At 41.0% G+C, this 20,392-nt stretch overlaps 1 protein-coding gene across 1 annotated transcript in view; it reads left to right on the top strand.

The window, feature by feature from the left end:
- LOC307269835 (neural cell adhesion molecule 2-like) overlaps positions 1–20,392 on the top strand; it is a gene marked incomplete at its 3' end in the record, with an annotated part of 237,982 nt that overhangs the window by 152,143 nt on the left and 65,447 nt on the right. The window contains exons 2-4 of the mRNA XM_080052915.1: positions 9,316–9,390; positions 15,860–16,066; positions 19,744–19,887. Coding sequence (XP_079909041.1) covers positions 9,316–9,390; positions 15,860–16,066; positions 19,744–19,887 — 426 coding nt within the window. The remainder of the gene's footprint in view (positions 1–9,315; positions 9,391–15,859; positions 16,067–19,743; positions 19,888–20,392) is intronic.

A 20,392-nucleotide genomic window follows, 5' to 3' on the forward strand; every position in this document is an offset into this window, starting at 1 on the left:
AAAAATGAGTCTGAATTCAGTGCCCTTATAGGCTGGAAGGGTACAGTCTGTCACTACAGATGCAGTTATAGTCACTGGGGGGGAAAGTACGGACACGCGTCTGCTAGTTTAGCAGACCCTGCTAGCAACTAGTATGCCATCCGCAGTAACCACTGGATTATATTCTTCACAATCGCCTAAACCATTCTTGTCCTTTCTGCATCACATGATGCTATTTTGCAGTGACAAGCTAACACCTGTTAACCGCAATCATAATTGTATTTTGCTATGAACGTTTATAAATGGTATCATTTCCACAAAAGGCAGGAGAAGGAGAAAAGCCCAACACAGAAATGGATAACTTCTATTTGTGTTTGCCTTCTTAGAGTGGGAGAGTGAAGAGACACAGAGAAGAGTGGCATCAACAGGAAACCTTCTTCTTGCCATGTTTTACTAACTCTGACGGGCAGCACGCCTACATACCTTCAGTTGCAGACTCTTTCTGACACTAGCCCAAAATAATTCTTAGTGTTTGAGGCTGCTATGCCTAGTGACATACAGACAATCAGTCTCTTTTGCATTTTGCTTATTTTGAATGTGTGGCCTGAAGCTGCCATCTTCAAATATATGACACTAGTGTATTATGGAAGATTTTCTCCATGATGTTGAAATAATGATTATTCATGTCGGTGGGTCCTTTTATGTTGAGTTTTGTAAACACACTGCATGACTCATTTGTCTGCTTCTCACAAATGTTGGATCTTCACTCTCCTGCAACCTACAGGACTTCTCTCAGCACTGCCTGGAAATCAGCCACTGCCTCCAAGGCCTTTAGCTTTTATTAGTGAATCAGTCTTTGCCGAACTGAATTGAGTCACCTCCTCCCACTGAAGCGGAAAGCCTCCCATCAGTGGTTTGGTTTGGCCCATCTCAGCGTGCTCATGGAGGGCTAGGCTGGCCCATTGACAATATCAATAATGTTTGTTTGAACGTGCGGAAGCTTTATATTCATACAGGAATCATCATGAGTAAGTGTCTCGCCCACCCCCCCGCTTGAGACAAATTTCTCTACAAAGAAAAAACACTCAGACTCTACCTACGTCTGCTCTAGACTATTATACTGGTGATTAATGCATTCCCTAACTATTTGCAGAACATGCTGAGAAATACAGCTGTAATTGCTGATAACAAGGTGATACATTGAGAGTGAAGTTTGTTGGGCCATGGTCACCATGTATGCAGATGACATTAGCCTATCCCTTTAAAATGTTTAGGCTCTCCCTACAGCCTCTCATTAATATATATTTAATTGGCTTGTCTGAATTCAGAAAAACGGACGGCCATTTTAATTGGCTTTATTACCATAATTATTTGACGGGAACCTTTTCGTCTTGATGGATGACCTTATTAATACATGGAAGAAACTGCCATAATCCTTGGGAACGGAGCAGCTAAAGTGACTCATTAACACTGTCAATGCTGCTCATCTCTTTCTATTCAAGTTACAAGCTTACAACTAATCAACACGTCATTCAAATTGGCAGAGGACATAGCCTGGCTAGGTGATGGATGGACACGTTGATTTGGATGAAGAACAAATCGTCTCGCTCCGCGTTGTTCTTTGGAGAAGTATTTAAAGATGAGAGTGGAATTACTGCGACTCAAGTTGATAGGATCACTTTCATCACTCTAAGAAGAGACATATTCCTTTTCAATTTGCACATCTTGGTAAGGTATGACTATTGTGCCCACCCCTGAGAGAGAGAGGGAGAGAGAGAGGGAGAGAGAGAGAGAGAGAGGTGCTTTGCGGCAAATAATTGAAGTCAAATAAAGGGCAGCGTGAAGCAAATCATTCTGTCTGAGTGGCATTCCTCAAATCATTATAGACTCTCCTCAGATGTTTGCTGATGTTGGCATATGCAGAAAACCACTCTAGCTGATTTTCTCCATATGCAGAAAGAAGGGATAAATGGGTGGACATCATAAGGTGACGCAGATATGAGGAAAAATAGACGAATAGATTAGACACAGGACTTAGACGTGCAGATAGAAGAAGAAACACCAAAGAAATGGTTAAAGCTACAGTATAATATCCATTGGGGAATCATCCTGTTTTGGAAAAGGGAATGAGGATGCGGATGTTATCTTGCACCTGTGTTTGCAGGCACCATTTCTTCTCAGGCTTCCATAAATACAAACACAGTATCCAAGCAAATGGGATTTACTCCATCACAGTGTGAGGCTCCAGTCTGTGTGCAATCTGGGACATAAATCACTACTGCAATGGTGGATAAAGAAGACCGATGTTACGAGGCAATACCCAGGTCACCTGGAGTCTATGTTTGTCAGAGCGTCTGTAATCCAAACTTTGCATGTTTCCATCTAGTGTGTTTTCCTCTTGCACACCGAGATGCTATTCTGTAAATAGTTTGCTGCACATTACAACACCTTTGACATCTCAGAGCTCTGATTGCAGGGTAGAAATTGAAAACCAGGATTGGGGCCTTGGCCGTTAACCCCCCTTTTTTTCTATCATAGCCAATGATTGCATTGCTATTTGGAGCTTTTTCCTCTTCTGGCAATTCATCTGCCCTCTGACAGCCTCAATTGTCTGACTGGCTTTCAAACAGCTTTATTGTTAGATGTGTGGACATAATGGTCCCTTGGAAATAATACTGCTATGTTCCTACATCTTCTCAGATTGATGTCATAACAACTTGATAACATCTAATGTCTCACATCAGCTATCTCTCTGGTTAACCCTTCAGACATACATCGGCTATGTGTTGCCATGATCACCAGTAATGCTACAAGCCAACCTTTATTTTCATTTGGAAAACTGCACCCAAGAGGGCTTGAGTAGTTCTTCAAGTGTAAAACATTGGGGAACCACAACAAATGTAATGTAATACATGTCATTAAAGAGCCTCAAGGTCCCTTCCTTGAAATGTGTATGAAAAAGAGAGAAAGTTGCTTCAGGAGAATCTCTCACCAGAGATCAAGGTAGCTACTTTAAGACATTTTTTTTAATTTTTTTTTGTCCTTTAATGGTTTAAGTCTAGAGGATCTCAAACACTTGTACTTGGTTTCTTCTTACTGCTTTCTGCTGGATGCAACTTAGACAGGCCAGAAGTGTCTTCAGTGCAACTTTTTATGTCCTGTAGTACATTAAGATTAAAATGTTCACACTTCTAAGATCCAATTTACTTGTATTTTTTTCCCAATACAATCCAACAAATTACAAACACTGTTTCCTGAAAACACACAGTTGAAGGCATCTCTTCCAAAGTTGAACTGCACTATGTTGGCTCTGTGACCTTGCTGTAGGATACATTAATAATAAAAACTTAATTATATCCTTCTGAGAAAAAGACTTTTCTTCTGACATGTCTGAGGGAACTTTGTAATATTTTGATCGTCTTAAAGAAAAATGTGCTTCTTCCTAAGGCTCATTACCTTAATTCACTGAGTGGCAGAAAGGCGGCCTGTATCATTTCTCCTATATACTGGTATAACTAGCCACACATTCCAGAATGAAAAAGTTGCATTTGATGAAACAGGAACATTTAAAAGCATGCATTGTCATATAAGTGCACTTAGGCTACAGATTACCTCAGACAGTATGCATATTTTATATCTTAATTTACTATTGGCCTTGTTAATAAAGCATAAAGGGTAATAGTAGCAACTCATACATTCATGTAGATGCATAATTAGTGGATTTCTTTTGTTATCTGCAAATGGAAAGAGAATAAAAGAGACAATCATATGAATCATCTTAGCCACCTGGTAGTTTTGTTTTGCTAACGAATTGGCAAACTAATTTCACATCTGTCTGTAACGAAGCATCTGTGTAATTGCATGTTCTTCTGAACTTGTGTGTGTGTGTGTGTGTGTGTGTGTGTGTGTGTGTGTGTGTGTGTGTGTGTGTGTGTGTGTGTGTGTGTGTGTGTGTGTGTGTGTGTGTGTGTGTGTGTGTGTGTGTGTGTGTGTGTGTGTGTGTGTGTGTGTTTGGGCATGCCTGGGGTTTTATGATTTTGGGTATATGCATAGCGAGAGTTTGGTCCAACACAGTCTGAGGCATAAGAGGCTTAAAGGAAGGAGAGAGAAAAAAAAATCGCAAAGCAGCTGGTGAGCCAAAAGCAGAGATAAAAAGGTGTGCGGGAGAGAACGGTAGATAATGGCCGTCGCTGTGGGTTGTGCCTTAGACTGTACACACTGGCCTGATACTGTATGTCGCCACGATTGGATATGGTCTGCTGAGCAGAACCGGCGCTTCCCTCTCCTGTCCCTGCCCTCTCCTCTCCAGCATGAAAGCAGGCTGCTTGTTATGCAGCCAGACAGATATATAGGGCCAAGGACACTAGTGGGACCCAGATGGACAAACATACAGGTATTGCTTTGATCCACTTGAAAACAAACTTCAGATGACTCCATAAGAAAAAGTAGCAACAACATATTCCCAAGAATATATATATACCGCAATATAAGCTTCCTGCTTGCACCAGAGGAAATGCATGTGGAAATGATTTATACATTTTAAAACGAATGGTGATTCTTTTTGTCTGTCTTCTCTTTAGCATTCTCTGTTGCATGTTGGTCATGGCAGAGAGAGATTTTTCCTGAAGTTTTTCCTTTTCCAGATACAGGTTCTAAGAAAAGACAGTGACATTATATGCTATAGATTATAACGCCCTTTGAGGCATGTTTTGGGTTATATAAATCAAATTAACTTCATGTTATTGTATTGTTGTCGTCACAAATAGAAATAATCACCTAAACTAAAAGAAAAAATGCCACAGGATTTAATAAAATTGCAATTTCCATTAAAGAAAGAAATCACTGACATGGCTTTATCCCTAAGTAGGTTAACTTATGCCCCTGCTCACCTGAGAGACTTTGCAGCTTTAAAGAATGCTGACTCTTTAGTGTTTCCGAAGCTAATTCCTCCCTCGAAATAATTGTCCCTGCCTTTTGCCAACATCTTTGAATTAATGCATAAGACACACAGGTTTGGTTGAATACAAAAACGTAGTACAGTAATTAGTATTTCATCTCCTTCCTTCTTTTGCTCTCGCTTTACCTACTATTTTACCTCTTGTCTTTGTCTCCCTCTCTGTCTCTGTGGAACAAGGGAAGAACTCCCTTCAACTCCTCCGCAAAATCACAGACCATTAAAACAAAGCATTTTTATTTATTTATTTTTGCCCAAAGGCCTGTCTACTCTGTGTGCTTAGTACATTTACACACTTGCATACAGACAAACACTCACAGCCTTCCACCACCACAGAGAGAGAGATATACATTACACATACACACCCATGCACTCCTACTACTACATGTAGTAACACAGAAAGGCGCCTTGTCTACGGTGTGTTTTATTTGGCCGTGGCTTTAATTGCGCTTTTATTTTTATCTTTACAAGTTTACAGAATCACATCCTTCTCACCCTGCCAGATGATTGGACATTGGCACACTCACCACTCTGTAATTCAAAACGTTGGATTTAGCCTGATGCTAACTGTGCAGCGCTGCGTTAAGGATGCCTAGATTGAGTCACACTGACTTTGCTGCCGGCAAGATTGGCACACTGACCACTATTGACCCTAATGACCTCCATTTTGAGGAATGAAGTGATTTTGCATTGTTACTAGCATTTTAAAACTGGTGACTTTTCAACAGTTAAAGCAGCATGAAGCAACTTTAAATGTTTAAATGTGTACATCAGATCGACAGTAATCCAATGTTGCCAAACATAATAAGATAGTCATGAAAAACTGTTAAACCTTGTGTAAGCTAACAATTAATTCAAACAAACAAGCCCTGTTAGCCATAAGTGACAAAAGCAAATAAAAGGTATTGTAAAAGTGGTCCAAGTTGGGAAGACTATGCAGTTTCAAGGGAGGGGGCAGAGCCTCTAGTTAGTTTACAAAACAGATTTTCTCTATATGTAATTCGTATTGAAGTAACTCTCCCAACAACAGTGAAACAATAACTTTTCTGGAAGCTTTCTAACTTCAAACGGTGTTTCAGGGATCCAATTTTCCTTAGAGGAAAGTTTGTTTATTCAGTTATGAGAATATACCTTAGAAAATGTTCACTTCTCTGACACACCCAAAGTTACATAGTGCACCTTTAAGTCAAAGACCCTTTTCAGTTATGACAGATATACAGTATCAAATACCTTACATTTGCTACCATTTGCTAAAGTTCGCCAACATAAGATACTGGTAAATAAGAGTGAAAGAGTCGAAAAGTAATCTAACGGTCGCAATAATGTAGTCACACACAGCAGTATCTAAAGTTTGCAAAATCATATTAATATTGGCAGCTACCTGTCATACCAGAGCGTGTTAGGCTTCAGCAGGTAAAGCCCTGAGTGGATTGACTTGAGCTAGGCAGCGTTAAACTCATATGATTTAGCTTTAAAGAAAAAAATGGGGTTTTAATCCTCTCTTTAAGTTACATTGGCTTGATTAAAGCTGTTAAATATGTACATAAAAAGTTTTGGGGAACAATGGGGGCTCAAATGTCTTTCCCCACAATCCTAGTAAGTCAAAGTGGTGAGACTATTCCTCTTTTGATTCTGCTTTTGTGATGGACTCGTGCCTCTGTAAGGTTTCTATTGCAATCTCATTATTGATGCTGGTATTATTTAAGTCTCTGTCTTGTTTGTGGCAAGTCATGTGTGGTATCGACCATCTCCAACACATTACAAATGGCAATCAATGCTTTTGGTCTGTTATCTTATTTTGCTTGTCTCTTGGCTTTCTCGGAGGAGCTAATAATTGGAGTTGATAATTGCTACCGGGCTCATAACATATTGACCCACTGCTCTGTAATAAGCAGGTGAACGCAGGAAAACATTCCATTTCTTGAAAATTGATGTAATTAGCATGTCTCTGTGTGTGTCCCGCACCAGGCCAGCCAGTGTTGAACAAACAAATTCTCCCGTGTCATATTTCAAAAGCAATTCAACATTCTCATTAAAATGTCAATGTGTTTTTTTTTTTGTTTTTTTTTGCTGTGGGCGCCTTAGAGTTTATTTCAGCTCAAAATATGCCAAGTGAACAGTTCTATTTCCCAGGTTGAGCTTAATTATATGATTACCACAGGCACGGTTTTCGCCCAGGCCATTTTTCTTTTTTGCCCGCTGGCTTTTTGTGAGCAACATATTGTGTGATCTATCACATACAGCGTGTACAGACCGGGATCAATTAATAATTGATAACCGTTAAACTTCTCCAAGCGCCGATTGGAATCTGCCTTAAGTCAGGGGCAGGCAGTGCGGAAAGGGTCAGCGGGGTTAAAAAGACATGATTAATCAACAGCGGAACAGTATTTGCATTCAATTGGAACACTGCATGTGTGTGTATGCGTATAGGCAGTAGCTATTTTTCACTTCCATTTTCTATATTAATTATAAGCAGGCTTTGAAAATATGGTGTAAAGAAATGTAATGGACTCAAAACTTGATTTTGCAGGTGCCGTTAAAGGTTATTATTCACCCACAATGCATTGCACTAAGCCAAGGAGCTGCTCAGTAATTGCAGATGTTGAAGGGGCTCCAGTACCACCTGTGTAGAAAACATTGTAACCTTGCTCCTTAATAGCAGTGTTATTTCACTTACTCTTAATACAAAACAGTAAATTGATTTATTGCACAAAAAAAAAGACTTTCACTTATTCATGTATTGTATTGTTTCAATGTGTGTGGCTTTTATATGTGTTGATGTGTGAAGACATAAATGTGACCTACAGTACCCTGAGCCTAAAATGGGCATATGCACTAATGAGGCAACCTCTCAATCTCATCACGAAGGCTCCTCAGGCCAACGGTGGCAGTGCCCCTCTACTGCCATCTATAGGCCGTATCAGTTCATAACAGATGGCTCCCAGTGATAAGAGCTGCAGCTTCAGTGTACTGCTGATCCTAGTTGCAGACGTCTCCCCCCCCCCGAGAAGCCGAATAATAATCATTTCATCATTTCCCTTCAATTATTGACTGGCGCCCTCAGCTCCACTGTTAAGTTTCCGGCGTTGTAGAGAGAATTAACACCCATTAGATTATTATACAGTGTGTGTGGGTGTGGGTGTGTGTGTGCGTGCGGTTAGAGTTTGAGCCTAACTATACTAGAAATGAGGAGCCCTAGATATGACAGCCTCGTCAAATATCTTTGGCTCGCTCTACTGTGCTGCGGTGAGACTGCCGCTGTGTCGAGAGAGAGAGGCACCCGGCCTAAAAATGACCCTCTCCCCAGCTGAGTTTGCCAATCATTACTCATCACATTAGACATCTAGACACACACACACACACACACTCCACTCTGTCTGGCTTTGATCCGCTGCCATTCAAACACTCTTTTTTTCCCCCACTTGTCTTTGTCTGATTCTCTTAGTAGCTACAACCACCTCCCTCCCGCCTGTCTTTCTATCTCTCTCTCCAGTCTGACACAGTCAAGTTATAGGAGATTGTGTCGACACTTATTCAGCAAACTACCTCTCACTCTCTCCCACCTCAGCCTTACACAACTTTCCCCCGGAGCCCCCCCATTGTGTAACAATATGGTGACACTTACAAGGCAGCACAGACAAAACACTCTTTGATTGTAGCTTGACAAGCACCTTTAGGTAGAATGGATGTCTTCCAATAGCATTTTTTTTGTCCGGTTAGCTCCTTTCTATACTAGAATGTGGTAGGCTCTTACTTTTCTGTTGAAGATGTAAAGAGAACCTTGTATTGCATGTTTTTTGCTTATCATCGAAGGAAAAATATCCATTTGGACTTATGGAACTGCACTCCACTGTTGTCCAATGCATTTTCCATTGTTAAGTGCGTCGACTGCAAATAGCATTTCTTCAGGGCTGAATGGATTCCATTCATTGTGAGACTGGACAGACTTGTCACATATACCCATGTTCTAGAATGAATCTTTTGTACGGAGAAATAGCTCAGTTGTTCTGTTTAGCAATAACTTTAAGGGCTGTTATTTTTTTTAATGATATAAACGGTTGTTTTCAGCAGGGATAATGTGTCCTTGCTACGAACGCGGGATATTCTGAATAAGCCTGTTTATATAAGAGGATAGTTCATGTAATACGCACAATGCCTTTTCACATAAATAATGCCATACAATAGGAAAATGGTCCTCAAGATAAAAATCTGGTACAAAGAAAGGAAATAAGCGTCGATGCAAAAGAAGCTGGGGCTTTTTAAAGGCGATTTATGCATCGTTGTGTATCTCCACTCAGCCAGTGAGGCCGACTGTGTTTTCCTATTCTTAAGACTGTTATAACTAATCCATTTCCCTCTTTTTCTTCCTTTCTCTTCTCCAGCTGCCATGCAGGTGTCCATATCCCTGAACAAAGTGGAGTTGAGCGTTGGAGAGTCCAAGTTCTTCATCTGCACAGGTATGGATGGTATGCGCTGGTTCTTGTATGCGTGTGCTCTATTCAAATGTTTGTTTTGGCTATGTTAAAGGTGTCAGGAGTCAGCCATTCTGAAGAATACGTTGTCAAAATCACTTTTTTCGCAAAATCATTGAAAATCTCTTGATGATTACGCTATCTGTCCGTATAATGTGTGTGTTGAAAAGAAAAATACAGTGTTAATACACAGCCTAGCCTCTGTCAAAGGCTGTGTTGCTAGGTACAATGGCCCCCCTTTGTTGACATACTCTTTATTTACATACCCGTTTTTCTAGGCTGTGTATTAACATCTGTTTATTTTCCAATGACACACAATGTATGGATGGGTAGTGGTGAAGTTTGCTTGTTATTTGTATGGCAGCAATCACAACAACACAATCCACTAGCATCCATATGGTGAGTGACACTTTGACCCAGCGGTGCCTGGATACACACCTCCCCTCTGGTATCTACTCCCTATTGTCCTGTGTCAAGCTCATATCAGCACTCTAGACACAACAGAGTACCTGGTGGCTGGTGCCAGTGGCGCGGTAGGGGGTGGCAACACACTCTGGCAGACCCAGGCACCACCCTCCTGCTGGCTGCCTCTTCTCTCCTGCCAACCCCTACTCAGTATGGTGCTAACAGACAGGGGAGTAGATACATAGTGGGAGGAGTGTTGAGGGGTCGTGGAGGAGGTTTAGCACATGCTAAGAAGCCCAGAACAAGGGATGGAGAAGAATAGAAGTGAAGCGAATTTAACTGGCATGGATTGAAAGGCAAAGGTAGAGGCTGTTATGTTGGAAAGGGCTAAAACAACACGACTTAAAAGAATGGAACAAGGCTTTCAGGCAAAAAAAGGGGTTGTAGAGGGGAGGTAAACACAGTCCAACATCAAAGTGCGTGGGATAAAGTGTTTGTGTCATTGGGAGCTTTCTTTTACCCTTTACCATCTACATTTACCATCTTTTTTTACCATATTCACATGCAGTTCTGCCAAATGGAGTGGGCTTAAAAGCAGGGCCAATGAAGCCGAATGCGAGCCCAGAAAACATATAAATAAAGACTGGCCTACACTGATATGGATTAAAGAAAAAGAAAGTAACAGAAAGCATGGAAAGGCAGCTCTATTGTATATTGTTGATTCATGGATTCGGGCAATTTGTGAGCAAAGGAACAGATAGTAGGTGAATGTGTAGTTCTTGCGAGAAAAATGGAATGCGGGTGAAATCAATTCACTGCTTCGATTTTGCTTGTTTCAAAAAGTTTGCCTGGAAGAATTGGCAGCAGGGCGAAAGGAGCCAACACCTTTTTTTATCCTGTGCACAACTTGCTTTTCAAAACAAAGTGTTTTAGGTCAAAATGACATCCATTGGAGGTCTTCATGGAAACCCCGGAGGAAGAAGATTTTGTTTCAGCTATTTCACAACAATTGCCACTCAAACAACCTTTTTGCCTTCTTTTAAAGCATCTAGTATGTTTGGTTTAGTTTGTTTTGTGGTCTGAAAAAAAATCCTAATTACAAATACAGTAATGGGAAAGCAGCATCTCCATGTAGGACTATGTTGCTAATATTAAGAAGCTGGTTGAGAAAAAGTTTCTAATGTTATTTTGTTAAACTCTTACACTCACTCTTAACTATGAAAGCTTTTTCCGTCTTAAACTCTGGCTGCTGCTTATTTAGTCACAGCTATTCAAAGTCATAATAAAGCATACTGAAAGGTTTGAAATAGTTTTTTTCAGGGGCTTTAAAATATACATAGTAGGGATTTCTGGCATAGCTTTATTATGAGTCTAGTGCGATTTTGTCCTCGAAAGCTTTGAAGACTTGTTGTTCATGTTGGCTTGAGGTGAGAACAACTCCTGTCCTCTATGGTAGTATGGCACAGAGGAAAAGTGGCTGACCAGTCACCATGAGGTCGCTGGTTCAATCCCCGACGCCGGACAGGAGGTTATAAAACTAGTGGTGGCTGGTATTACATCTACAGTAACCAACATCTTTACCATTGTGTCCTTGAGCAAGGCACTTAACCCTGAAACTGCTCCAAGGGCCCTCTACTTTGGCTGACCCTGCGCTGTTGAGTCTTTCTTTTTGGTAACACTTTATAATAACTATCCGTTGTAACTCGTTAATAGATCATTAGTAAACTCTTAATTAATGATTATTAATGATTTGTTAAGTGTTTGTTAGCAGTTTGTTAAGGATTTATAACAATGGTAGATAGTTAATAGCTTAATAATTGAATCAGTTCATCTGGGAGGTAATCCGAGATACCGACGAGGCTGAAATAGGCTATAGACTATACACAGTGCATGGGCAACTGAGGGCAGACCCATTTTCAAATATTTTTAAATAAACTCAATACACACTGTGCATGCCATGGACTTGAACGTGACGTGATCAGTTAATCTCGGATTACCTCCCAGATGAACTGATTCAATTATTAAGCTATTAACTATCTACCATTGTTATAAATCCTTAACAAACTGCTAACAAACACTTAACAAATCATTAATAATCATTAATTAAGAGTTTACTAATGATCTATTAACGAGTTACAACGGATAGTTATTATAAAGTGTTACCTTCTTTTTTTATAATGCCTTTTTTTGCTGTGAAGATTTGAAAAAGCAAAGGTATTGGAAAGGAAAACTGAGAAAAACTGATGATCTGAGCAGCAGAGGAGCGTGATACATTGTCTTTACAAAAATGTTTGGGCTCTAAGTGGTCTGTGAGAGGGGGACAGAGAAAAGATGCGTTTGTGTTTGTGTCACCGTGCACCGAGTGGATTGGTTCCTTGTTTGTTTGGTTCCATCATACCTGCTGGAAAGGTCAAGGGCACACAGTATCTAAAGTAAAAGCATAATGTGTCTCCCCCACATGTTGAGTTATCTGAGATTGTTCTTGTGCAAGGCTACAGAATACATTTCACATGGATGCACTTAGTGATCTTTTTTTGTATGTATAGAAAGACTGATACATCTGACCTTAAGTTTTATCTATAGTGTTTGCTGCTGCAGGAGTGTGGTTACAATATTATAGCAGTAAGGAATACTATCACATGCATTATGTATATTATGTTGGAAAAGCCTCCAAATAAGCTTCAGTGCTCTCCATGTGGATAGACACCATTCTTTTTTGTTGCTTCGTTTTGTCGACTTTTTTGTCCGAAAAGCACAGTGGATAGCTATGCTTGAAATAGTTTTCCTGTTTACTTAATGACCCTTGCTGCAACAGTGAATGGATATTACTGTCCCCTGTTATAGTCATATAATCACTTCCTTTATAATAAGCCTTTAAACTTGTACGTTTATCAATGCAGGGGGATTTCAATTGCAACCCCAGCCATGCGTCCATCCCAGGTCCACATAGGTGCTCCTCTGGGTAGACATCTGATGATACATATCATTTTCAAACTCACCAGACTAATCAGACAGTGACACCTGGCGAACTGTCTGTAATGAATGTAAGCGTCTGCATTTGTTAGATTTTTTCCCATTCATACTTAAAATGTCTCATTAGTAGACATTCAAAGTCTTTAATACATATGTTTTGATTTTGCCAGGTGTCAGCAAAAACCTACCAACAAGGGTAAATCATAGAATAACAAGCACATCACGATAAAACCTTTGTGTTTAATCAAAAAACTACAGGTTAAGAGCTGTTTCTGATGTAAAATGGTCCTCTGGCTGGGGTAAAATGAATTTGAGTTTATGGCATGACAAATAAGGATAGTGAAAAACTGCTGTTCAGGTGTGTGTGTTAAAACTCCCCTCTCTGACTTAAATGGCCGACAGCCAGGACCAGTTATTCTGCCTGTCTGTAATATAAAAACACAGGCAGCTAAGTCAGCCTAAATCTCAAAAGCTGAAAAGTCTTAGTCAAACAAGATCCAACTGCTATCATGTTTTTGTGTGATTTTTAATTCTAACTAGACATTTTCCCAGTAGAAGCTCGTTTACCCATTGGCAAGAAACCAAGACAAATATGTAGGCGATGATTTTGACATCAAATGTCAAGCTTAACACTCTGCCTGGTGCCTTTTGTAGTTCAGCTCTTGTTTCTCTACTGCTATCGACTTACCCCCAGGAGACCCAAGTCAATTACTACCAAGGCTCCGGTGCCAGCCGCCTTGGGGACATAAGAAGTGTTTCGGCTCGCGCTTGGCTAATTTTTTTTGCGCCACGGGGGTCACGTCTAGTCAATGATCTGGAGGCTTGAAATCGCTTCAATATTTCAGCATGCTTTTTATATTGCTCCCTCACTGCTGCTCAGCACGATCATAAACATTGTCTGAAACACCTTCCACACATAAAGCTTTATCGCTTACTCGCTCTTATTTAAGTTTTCTGTGCAATCCAAAATGAATCCCAACCAGAGAGGAGCTGTCGGGGTCACGGGAGTCGGCCATCAGTCAGCGTGCTTGCTTGCGTAGACATATTCTTAGTACCTTTCAGAAAAAAAGTGATCATTATTGTTTTTATCGCTCTGCCTTCAAAAGGAAGTCCGTCGTGCCAAGAAGGAAGTCATAACGCCAGAGCTTATGCAGATTTTAAGAGTTGTTTTGAAGAGGAAATATCCTGGGAACTCTTCACACACACAGGGAGGCAGGGCAGCAATGAGCGTGCTACACACTCCTTGTCTGCTCCGATCATCTGTGAAGCAAAATGGCCTTGTCACCACGACACGCTAGCTGCGTCAACTTGAACATACTTTGCTGTCTCTGCTGTCAACAGACTGTAAAGTGTTAAGAGGTGATAGTGTCGTAATGCTAACAGGTATAAGTAGACGCCTGTAGCAATGCTAGACACTTATCTCACCACAAGTGCCCACATGAACATTAAGACTGAGGTGGTAAGGAAATGAGAGGCAGATGTATTCTGTATCAATACTTGCGTTTGATTGCCTCATGCAAAATGTGCCTTTAAAACTAAAAAGTAGCAGACGCCATGGATGTGATGGTTGTTGGGAGGAGGAGTTAGCAGCAGGAGGTTTCAAAGCTCAGCTCAGGGCCATGTTGCCGATAGTTACTGAAGGGCAAAGAGAGCATTCAAACTGCCTACATCCTGCCATCTCTCTCTCTCTCTCTCTCTCTCTCTCTCTCTCTCTCTCTCTCTCTCTCTCTCTCTGGGATTATGTCTTGCCACTGGCTACGGCCATTTTCATAAACCACGGCACGTGTCACAAGCTTGGATTGCTTCTATTTTACTTTTTATTTAATTTTTTTTAATAGGACACTTTTATGAGCAAGATTTGCAGGCTCACTTTTCACAGGCTACATATGGACGCCAAGGTTCAACGTAGCTTTTGATCAGGCCTGTTCTCTGTTAAGAGGTGTGTGTGAGTGTGCACGTGTGTGCACATAATCCTGGAAATGAGGGTGGAATTTACAGCCTACATATGTCCTCATTCCTTTACAGACTTATTAGCTATGTAAATCCAAGATTATGACATAATCATATAATTTCAGGCCGTCTGTTCCCTCGACAAGTTCCAACAACAACGTTGGATGATCCTCAGCTGTTCAGCCAACCAAAGCCAGCGGAAACGCTATAGCACTGACATGTTAAACATTAGTCAAATTCATCAGGGAAATAGGACTGTTTGTATGCTAAATGCATTGCATACTAATTATTATCATCACATTATTCCTCAAAGACATTTGTCCATTTCTTCCCTAAGTTTTTCAAGTTTGATATGTTTGTCGATCCAAATGACAAAAATGTATTTACTGACAAGCATGTAAACAGGGGTCCAAGCATACAACGTAATCAAAGAGTGCAATCTTGAACCCAAGGGCATCACCAAGTACGCCGTAGGCAGTGCGTTTGTTACAGGTGTGTTGATTGGCCAGCCTTATACACCCTTTTGCAGTTAGAAGAACTTTACTTTCTATAAAGTTCTTGGTAAAGGAAACAAAAAGCTATGTGAAACAGTACGTGTCATTGGCTGCATACACAGAGCAGGGAAACCATCCAGCTGGTATCAAACTGCTGCAGGCTGAGCATCTCTCAGGCTGACTGACTTCAAGATAAAAGATTGCCAAGTGAATGTTACTCATGGGGAACACAGTATTTCTCAAATATTAATGGGACTGTAAGGTGAGGTTTAACTGATTGGTCCAATTTGTGAAATGTATAAAAACTGTTGTGGGTCAAGAAGAGGAAAACAAGCGATAAAAGAGTAGGCCTACATTGCTTTCTGCAATATCATATTTGATATAACTGAATAGATCCCAGGTGGGAGGAAACAAGGAAACCATTTATTTCTTAAGGAATAAATGTAAAGTGTGTGTGTGTGTGCCTGCGTGTGTGTGTTTAGTGTGTGTGCCTAAGCAATGAATGCTAAGTATTAAAAGTAAAGACTAAATTGTGATACCATCTTGCCTGGGCCAGCTGAAAAATGCACTCACCACAATGCACTCATTCTAATCACTTTTGTACCTCTTGTCTGTCTGACCTTGCCCCCTAGCTATTGGCGAGCCCACGCGGCTGGAGTGGTACAGCCCTCAGGGCGAGCGCATCGTGCCCTCTAAGCGGATGGCACTGCACACCGAGACGTCGCGCTCCCGCCTCATCATTTACAACGCCATCATAGAGGACGCCGGCATCTACCGCTGCCAGGCAACCGACGCCAGCGGACACACCGAGGAGGCCTCAGTAGTGCTGGAGATTTACCGTAAGTTTGATAGATAGCGTGCACTCGCAAAAAAAAAACTAAACTCGCTCTGCATTTCAACATGGGAATTTACACATGAAATAGACACAAGCGAATAAACCTTTCACATAAGTGGTTTGATCACAGGGAAAACCAGGCTGTTTATATTCCCAGTCTCATCTCACAGCCGCACTCTGTTACAAATGGTATTTTTATATAGTATGTGTGCATGTGCACATTGGGTTTACGTGTACCTTTTATTCTGTGTGTGTGTGTGTGTGTGTGTGTGTGTTTGTGTGTGTGTGTGTTACTACACTGATTTTTGTGATTAAAGTATAAAGACAGCTTGTATTGCCATGGAACTGCCTTGCTGTTACATGTCATTTATGATCATCAGAGGAAAAATTAGGCTGTTTCAGAAATATTTAAAAGTTCCTTGTAGCACCTTTAAGTATCTAATATAGTGGAAACATGACACGTTGAACTAGATAAATAAGAAAAGTTAAGGTTTATGATTATAACCTTTATTTAAATGGTATTTGATGAGTACAGTGTGTAACAGGTTCTTCAAATTCATTGCAAAAGCTGTTCAAATATAATGTTATTTTCCAAGTGAATTGCCATCCGAGTAATAACGGCTTATTTACTTTTCCCCTACAACCAGATTATTGTACTTATGAAGTCCTCGTTTAAGCACAAATGGCACATTTCCCCCAATACTTAAAACGCCTTCTCTGTACAGGCAGCCTTAATAACAAGAAATTATGATGCATGCCAAAGGCGCACACACATACACAAAAATATTACATAAGAGCTATTTTCTTATTCTGCAAAGTGAATATAACCCAAATTCCTAGATACACCCCGGGACTTTGAGCAGAAGCTTTCCCCAGGTTTAATTGGGGGAAAACGTCAAGGCACAGGGATGACACACACACACACACACACACACACACACACACACACACACACACACACACACACACACACACACACAGGAAATGATCCCCTGCTGTGCTGTGTAGGTTGCCTGTTTTATTTGTATCCTCTCCCAGTAGAACTATTAGGGGAGACATCACAGCCTCAATCACACCTGCCAGCGCTCAACCTCTCGCCTCATTCACCACCTAACCAGCTTCCCCCTCAAAGCCACTGTTTCCATGGCGACCAGGCGTCACTCACTCGGGGGCGGGGCCTATTTTAGGTGTAGATTACACATGAGCAGCATGCGGATGAAAACCTGCCAGACAGCCAGCCAACCTGCCATTCTGCACAGCACACACACACACACAGCCGGAGCAGGCAGGAGAACTCCTCAGGCTAGCTACACACGCGCTCGGTGTGCTACATGAAATTCACGACCTGCGTTGACATCCGCACAGTAGCTGCTGACATCTCCATGACGGCCTGTTATAATCATGCTGCATGGAGTGACAGATGAGCCATGAGTCCAGAGCACGTGCCTGGACTTCATACAAACAGAAAGAAATTGCTGGATTTCTAATGCTTTTTTTTAGCCAGGCTCTCTGGATAGCTGCTTTAATGGTCCACCGATTTGGTCATGATTAAAGATAAATGAACAATATTAGCCTTATCATTGTAAATATTTAAAGGGGGAGTCAGCAATTCTGGAGAATGCTTTTTTTGCTTACTTTTTATTTAGCCAAGTCTTGTTCTATCATTTAAATCTTGCTGTCTCACACAGGAGATGAATGAAAACCTGAGTTCACTAATAGCAAAATTGGAAAAATTGTTTTGCAGTAGCTGCAGCCATTTCGTGCCTTTGTAGCCATACAAGGTAAGAGGAAAGTTTTTATAAAGTAAGCCAGTTGCCCGCTCCTTTAATTTCCTCTAAGTGTATTAAACAACACAGGAACAATGCCTAAGCCTAAGCCCACTTTCCAAAACAGGCCAAAATTGGCCCGGTAAAGACCCAAACAACAAATTGGCCCATCACCGTAGTAGTAGGCTATCAGACTGTTATCCTGGCAGTGACATGAAGGCCAAAGATGGTAGACAAACTCTGGTGGTACTGAGAGTATATTCTCAATTCTCAAGCCAGTGTTGAGTGTGCAGTGGAGCGTTACTCTTGAGAAGATGTTTCCCTTTCTGATTCCCTTGTAGAGCAGTGTGACAAACAGCAGAGGGAAGGAAGTGGAAATAGAGGGAATCAGTGACAACAGAAAACCTGAAAGAGAGAGAGGGAGAGAGGGAGAGAGAGAGAGTTAGTGTGTGTGTGTCAAGGAGTCGGAGGCAACATATTTTGGAACTAAAAAGAATGAGAGTGAATGACAAAAAGATGCTAAGAATCCTTGGCGTTTAACGAAGACACTGAGATGCCAGGCACGTTTGCAAGGCAAGTCGGGAGAGGAAGCTCATTTTAGGGAGCAGCCTGGCATAAATCACACAGCCAAACTGCTAATGTTGAAAAGCCCTCCGCTAACGCAAGAGGGGGGAAACTGATAGGGGGGCTGTCGTTGATTTATTCACACCTTCAACAATACAGCACAGAAGATGATAGCAGGTGGTTTTGCAAACGCTAGAGTGGGCCAGTCCCCTGCATCAAAAGTAATGTAGCTATGTGAACAAGAGCAGGGGGGTTTCCAATAAGAAAGATCACGTTCTAGTTCAAGAGCTGCGGTGTCCTCATACAGGCAATTTGTAGGGAACACCAAATGTTTGTCGAGAGGGAAGATGTAGCTTCAAACTGGCACAGAGTGGAATCTATTATTCAAGCGTTCCTGAAAACCCGAAATAGAGTGAATTTCAAAGGGGCCGCCTGTGTTCTTGTCCAATTCTGCAAGACAGAAAGGCTGCAGAAAATCTCAGCACGATGATTTATTATTATTTTTGGGTGATTGGCAGCAAGCAAAATGGCCACTCTTCTGTCTCAACACAATCCCCTTATCTGTGTCCCAGAAAAATCAGTCAAAGCGGGGAATTAGCTTTTGCTTGATTTGATTTTTTTGCAAGTGAATGCTAATGTAAGGGCCAAATGAACACATTGTTTCTCATATGGCTGTGTCCTAATAATGTAGGGTTTGAACTGCGAGGCATTATATGTCACACCAAGGCTGTGCTTGATAATGTTGTTTTTTGGGTGTCACTCTCGCTGCATGGTTCAGTGGAATGCAACATTGGTCTGTCCATCATATGGTGGTTTGGTTCACCGCTCGGGTCCAGAATGAAATGAAATGTGGTACAGTGCACACAGACATTCATGAATTGAAATAACTTTGTAGACCCCTCGAAGGTGGAGTCAGCGATTCTGGAGAACGCTTGTTGTCAAAATCACTTTTTTGTCAAAGTCAGTGAATATCCCGTCACTATACACTACCACTGTGTGCGCGCTGAAAAAAACTACATTGATAATACACAGCCTAGGCTCTGTGAATGGACATGTTGCTAGGCCCATTTGTTTAAATAACAGTTATTTGATTGTGAGGAGATATTCACTGACAGAAGACAAACTTAAAGATTCAAACAGGAAGCCACCCAGGCAGGAAATTGGAATTTGAAGTATATTTAGTATAATAGCTACTATTCCAAACCCCTAACCCTAGTCGTTGTTAACTGGGCCGTAAAATCACGACAGTCATTTTTTCTTACTTATTTATTTTTCCTTTTGATGTTCGCACCTGTGATAAATTGTCTGTACTTAAAGCTGTTTCCACCTCCATCTTTGTTTGATCTCTCAGAGAGGCTGACGTTCCGGGACGTTCAATCACCACAGGAGTTCCGTCACGGCGAGACAGCAGAGGTGGTGTGTGATGTCATCAGTTCCCCGGTGCCCGTCGTGGTCTGGTACTATCAGGACAAAGAGATCACTGAGCAGCACCACAGTAAGTTCTCATCAACCTTCTTTTATTTTGAAAAGCTGTGACCACACTTCTTTTGATTTTCTTTCTCAATTTTCTTTGGAGAGGTGAGCAGGGGTATGAAGATGCTTTGGAGGATCATTTAATAGTGATAAAGGCTGCCTGAGTGCTTTAGAAAATAGATGGATAAATGTAAAAAGGGGGGTAAATAATGGTGTTTTTATAGTTATTTTGCCTTTTTCTAGCTTAACTATTGTTTGATTCATTATTTTTTTGAAGAAGACTTTTGAAACACAGTAAGTCATTAATTAGGAGAACTGTCAACATATTGGTACCTTTTTATACAAAATGGCCTTAATGAAAAAGATGTGTTATATGTTATTATATATAATATGTTATTCTCTGAGTCCGTCCAAAATTGTAAATGCCTCCGAAAAACTGCTCCGTGTCTTTGGTTATTAGCATTTTTTTTTAAACTTGTTTTGTATTTTGCTTTTCATCGGATAATGAGTGTCTAATTAGTGGCTTG

This window comes from Ammodytes marinus (assembly GCF_949987685.1).
Source record: "Ammodytes marinus genome assembly, chromosome: 24".
NCBI classification, from domain to species: Eukaryota; Metazoa; Chordata; class Actinopteri; order Uranoscopiformes; family Ammodytidae; genus Ammodytes; species Ammodytes marinus.